Consider the following 6,063-nt stretch of genomic DNA (forward strand, 5'->3'; position numbering starts at 1 on the left):
GAATGACAAAATACATACACTTTGTTGGTGGCGTTTCTGCACCAGAAACAAATCAGAGAATTTATTGACAATAATAGGTCCATCTCTCCACTTCTTTGTATTTAAATACATAATAATATGTATTGTTACAGAACACAAAGGTGGCATCGCATGTGAAATCTTTCAGAGCAGCCATTAGTATAAATAATGACAATGGCTTAGAAAGAGCAGCTATCAGGTTAAACATATGAATTTGGGGAAAATCTGTCTTTAAGGTTCTGAGAATAAATGAATGGACTGATGACGCTCTTGTTAAAATCACAAGTTGGAGAATCTCTCCTTACCTGAACTCACCACTCCTAACTCTGTATTATGCCTGTCAACCTGTCAAAGGACACACCCAGGAGGTTGTAAAACTCCATCTCTTTTAGCCTACAAAGCCCCTTTCCTTCAAAATCTTTGTGAGTTAAAAAAATAGACTATTGAACCTGTTTCTGTTGTTTGACAGAGTTCACATCTCACCAGTGATTATTGTCTCATGGTTGTTTTGGATTAATAACATTGAAATTCCAGTACGGTTCAACTACTGTCAGCTCTGGCATTTAGACTAAATCTGTAACTGTGTTAACTCTGTTTTTGTGTATTTGTTACCTCCATGTGCATAGAAAAAAAACATTTATCCATTCATTCATCAATCCAACTACAAATATTACCTGTAACAAATAAATTGTTCCAATGCCTTCTTGGATCCTGTGTTTAAATGTGACAAATCAGAGATGATCTTATCTAATTCTAACAAAGAGAGGGCGTGACTCAGGGAGGCGTCTCCCTAAATGTTCATCTATTTCTACAAATATCATCCCCTGCAGCATAATTATGCACTTACACCACAGAGAAACCTGACTTAAAACATGACACTGCATAATCCACACAATCAAAGCTGCAGAGGTTTTGATCTTCCATGCACAATGAAAGGATGCGCGTTACAGGAGCTCTAACAATTTCAAGATAACAAGCAGTTTATTTACACAAGAGATTTAGAATCCATCACTAATTAAAGAAGCTGACAGTGTTCCAGAAACCTTCAGTGCTGCACATCTGAGGACTTTTCACGTCGTATCATTTCAAGCAGCAATTTTCAGTAAAAGACACAGCCTGCTGTCAGAACACAGCTGGCGGCTGACAGACTGTCCCCTTAGTGGCCAAACTGCACAATACATCAGGACAAAAAGAGACAGAACCAAACAACGCTAGCTGTGCAATATGCTGTACAAGCTTGACAACAAAGGCATGTAACGAGACCAAAAGTACAAATTTAACTTCAACAATGTGCTGCGAAGCAGAAAACTATTGACTTTTTACCCAAATATTTAGTTTTAGGAGCAAAAGGAAAGGACCAAAGCTGTGAAATGTAACTTTGCACACTGATGTCCCCAGACTGCAGTGTTTTCTGTTCAAGTGTTTGCCAACACAGCAATGCAATGAAAAGACAGAGGAAAAGTGCTTTAAAATATCTTAAAGCGAGGGAATGCGATGCTTACGTGAATGTACTGAATTTGATCATAACAATTTAATTAGTAAGACAAATATCACATCCATAGTCATTGGGTTTAGAGAAGACTGTAAACTGACATTTGCGTTCAAACGCATTAAAACAAGCATCTTAATATGCTACAGAGTTAATACTGTCCAACATTTAATGGGCAGCTATGAATAAATAGAATCCATCTAGTGAATCACTTGGTAAGAAGATGCATGACAGTTCAACATGTATGCTGACAAAAGGTAATGTTCCTTTGTTTTTCCTGTGGAAAAGCTTCCTCAGCAAGTTCCTCAAGGGTAAACCTTCCACAAACTTTCACCGTGGTGTCAAAGAAAGTTCACAGGTTAGATTTGGGTCCAGTATTGACTGGAATTGCCCTGAGCTCAGTCCGCATGCACAAGTACTCGCCAATTACAGCCATCAACGCCATGCAGGCTACATTGACGAGCCACCAGGACAAGGCGGCTGGAAGATGAGCGTTATAGATCCAGCAGCCGATCATATGGAAAAAGTGCACAGTGACAGTAAAGTCCAGGCACTGCTTCCCTCTGCGGATGAAGAACCACAGACCAAGAGCACTGCAGCATAAATGACACAGAAAAGTCATGTCAGTCATGTCATGTTATAGGGTCTGTATGTTCATGATGCTACACATAAAATCGATAAAATATTTTTATCCTGTGTGAATAAATGGCCTTTTCAAAAATGTGTAGCCAACTTATATAAATGTTTAGCGGTAAAACAGTGAATATTTTATCAACTACAAGATATTAAGAGGGCCTACAGCTTTCTTTCTGGAATTTCCCCAAGGGGATGAATAAAGTATCTATCTATCTATCTATCTATCTATCTATCTATCTATCTATCTATATATCTATCTATCGGATGTTAATGTATGTTCAGAGAAAAGAAGCAAAACATTTCTCACCATGTAAGAGAGTTCAAGATGAATGCCATCATCGAGAGTCTGCCTTGCACGGTTGCAAAACCGAGAAGCTGTCAACACAGAGCAAAAATGTAAATACCACTTTAGTGCACAATAACATGACACAGAATTGGTTACACAGATAGAATATGTTAGAACTCACTTCATAGCTGAAGATCTGGTCCAGTGAGCGACCACTTTGCACAAGGCTGTCCACTCCGGCCAACCACAGGCCCAAGAAGCTGTAGTAGATACACTGCATCAACACAATCTGACACACGATGAGGACCGGGTCCCAGATGTAGCTACGAAAGTGACTGGCCATCGCTGACTGATGTTACTCGTACAGGCCCAAAGGATGTTAAGAACTGGGCCCAGCTGTGACCAGCAGGTCCATCTAGACTGACCTGTGTGTGATCTCAAAGTCTGAAATGCAAAAAGTTACGTTTAATAAAAAGCATTGATTACTTCAAATCTTGGATTTTGATTCCTAGCTAAATGTTTAATAGACGGAAACAGAGCGATAATTGTAGGATCGTAGCTCTTAGAACATGCAATACAATTATTACAATTATGGATGTTCCATGAAGTAACCCAGGAAAGTTAACCAGTAATTACAATGAGCTGTACTGTTGAAAAATGTAGTAAGATGCAATCACTTTTATTTCGTTTTACTTAAGGAATGACATTTAAAATTTTTAAGATATTTATGTCGGCGCTTTTTAATGTGAAATTGGTTAAAGCAAGACAAACTGTCCTTTCCCTACATAGTCAGCAAATACTAATCATTATTGACGGAACAAGAATGCAATCAATACAACCATGTCCTTTTTTTCTTTTCAAAAGGGTAAATGTAAACTTTGAAGAAAAATTTTGCATAAGCTGGCTCCACAAAGCCTAAAACACCAGTCAGAGATACTGGGTATCATGGTGGTTATCAGCTTTCTTGCTTAACCCAGACTTTTTTATCAGGTGCTGTATGGGCTTATGTAAAATGGGGCATTTGATGCGTCATTTGACTTTTCTTCTGCACAAAATGGACCAACGGTTTGCCACCTACTTCAGTAAACAGTAACAGGTTATCATAATAGAGAGCTGTACAGAACCTAAACATTTGTCTCACTAAAAAGTGAATTTACTGTAAATGATGCAAGAGAGAAATACTGCTAGAAAAATTGTTAAAAATTACTAATGTACATTAATGTAACTGTTCTACAACAGTCGCTTATTTCTGTGGTGGAAGCTGTTCATTAGATCTACATCTAAACATGATAGTCAGAAAATTGGGTCTGACACTGTCTGACACTGTCCTGTAATTGTCCTGGGTCTGACACTGTCCTGTAATTAAGAATCTGTGGAAATCTTTGTGGAGAAGTTTTTGGCCAAATCAAAGTGAAATTATTGTGACTGATTGGATATTTTCTGTGATAAATACTAATAGACTAATACATTTTTTAATCTGTGTTCTTAGGTGCAGTACCAGCAGTGTAAAACTGTCTTGGCAGTTAATCAGGACAAAGCACATGAACATATTAATGCCTTTTCTGCATCACCAACTAAATTATGCTTACAGTTTGCCTGTTGTAACTGCATGACTTCATTCAACGGGATTATAAAGGTTTGGAGATAAAATCTATTCCCTCAGATGCAGCTCTATATCCCTCTATAATTGTAATCACAATAAACAAAGACTGGGTGGGTTACTGTGTTGTCACATCACTTGTTGTGCTTTAGTGAAACCTACACTCAGCCAGTGTTTATATCTGTTAATTTCTCTCCTACTGTCTGTGGTGACAGCTGAACTCCCAATAAAGCTCTTTTAATTTACACACTCTCTGTTTCTGTTGTCAGACAATGGTACAAGCATAAAATAGTGACTGAACGCTACCCATTAAGACTACATGTTGGCTGGCAGTCACTTCATAGCCATTTCCAAGCTGCTGTTTTGTACAATTCAACTTCTGATTTTAAAACCGTAACGTTGACTAACTCGCAATACACAACTTAAAAATATCAGTTGTGAATTCTGCAGCATTTAAGCGTCAAATTGTCTCTAGGGAGAAAGTTAGACGCGATAGAAAGTCCTAGTCTCACAAACTCATTCACGTCTGTGTCAGCTGTCAATCACAGAAGCAGAGAGAGTCTTCTTCCTGAAGGGAGCGTGGGCTGCACCATCTCAGTGGACACAGAGCTGGGTTAAAACCAGGTGTCATGCCGTCATGGTATGAATAGCATTTTGTGCTCTTTTGAGCTGGAGACTGAAAGACATTATTGGCTGAAATGGGCACAACATGGGACATTTACTGCAAGCCTAAACCTCTGTATGAAGACATGGCTTACCTCGACTCTGAATAAAATAACAACCACTGCCTCCTGCTAGAAATAAATGCTGAGCCAGTCCATGAGCAGTGCATGGGATGAAAGTGTGGAGAAGTGATGGTACCTTGAGTACATGTGGCTACAGTTAAACCCAGAGCAGCACACAGGTAGCTTAGCTGTCCAACAACACACCCTTAAGATTAGCAGAAGCGAAAGTCACACCGTCTAACGCCGTTTGGTTATCGACTAAACTACTCAAATCTCACTGTAACATTCAGCTTAACTACAAATAAAAAGGCCAAAATAGAAGTGCTATCAACACCGGCGTATCTTTATAGTTTCGCAGTAAGTTGAAACAACACAGGATGTAACCATCGACAATGTTAGCATCATTTTAAAGTGAACTGTTTCCACAAAACTGAGACACACATGACACAGACCTGACCGGTAGATGAAAAATACTTCAGGCTGCGGCATTAACAACAGTCCTTTTTGATGTTTATAGCGTTTAAAGCTCCGTTTTTGTCAGCTGGGCCTTGTATTGTGGATGTATTTAGCGGTGAAGTGGCTAAACTTGTTAACAACACGGAAAACACAGCGCTGACCCGGAGGGAAAACTCCCGGAGATTTTCAATGTAAAATACACCCGCACTGCTCGTCCTGTTAATGTACTTCTTTGCGAGGGAATCAAGTCCAAAAAAGTTTTTATATTTATTAAAAATATATGCTACCCATTACACACTGGCTGTTTTTCCTAACTGTGAATGTAAAGGGAATTTCTTTGCGTGAGTAACTTTTATTTTGAAAATCTTCCTATTTTATTTTCCAGTTGGTTGCAAACGTTTGTAATAATAAACTTTATTAAATCGACTACAAATATGATTTTCATATAGTCTGATTGCATGAACACAGTTTAAAAATGACCTGTAATCACCATAACGTTCCCAGTTTTTTGGCATCACATAGAAAAACAAAGCTAGAGGAACAGACTATTTGATTATGAGACTTCACAAAAAACAACAAAAAAAGGAAACAGGTACAGGGAGATCAGTGACTAACTAAAAATCTGTTGAAACACAGTTGCAGCAATAATCAGGGAATGCCACTAATCAGAACCAAAGTGGCTGTCATCCTGAAAGTATGCCGCAAACAATGCATTAGTTATGCAATCCGGCTGTGAAAAACAGCGTCAAACACTGTGGCCTCGTCGTCATCCAGTATAAAACGGATCAAACACTCTGTCTTCCCCCTTATCCTATTTATTACTTTTCTCCTCCCACTTCCAGTTTGGAGCGGA

At 38.7% G+C, this 6,063-nt stretch overlaps 1 protein-coding gene across 1 annotated transcript; it reads right to left on the bottom strand.

Annotated features, from left to right (window-relative positions):
- Positions 1 to 974: 974 nt before the first annotated feature.
- On the bottom strand, positions 975 to 5,363 carry sys1 (SYS1 golgi trafficking protein). Its single transcript, XM_023287163.3, has 4 exons — positions 5,207 to 5,363; positions 2,611 to 2,873; positions 2,451 to 2,518; positions 975 to 2,100 (listed from the first exon to the last, which is right to left on the bottom strand). The coding sequence occupies exons 2-4, from the start codon at positions 2,770 to 2,772 to the stop codon at positions 1,860 to 1,862; spliced, it is 471 nt and encodes a 156-aa protein (XP_023142931.1). The 5' UTR covers positions 2,773 to 2,873; positions 5,207 to 5,363; the 3' UTR covers positions 975 to 1,859.
- Positions 5,364 to 6,063: the final 700 nt, after the last annotated feature.

This window comes from Amphiprion ocellaris, chromosome 5, assembly GCF_022539595.1.
Source record: "Amphiprion ocellaris isolate individual 3 ecotype Okinawa chromosome 5, ASM2253959v1, whole genome shotgun sequence".
In the NCBI taxonomy this organism is placed as follows: Eukaryota; Metazoa; Chordata; class Actinopteri; family Pomacentridae; genus Amphiprion; species Amphiprion ocellaris.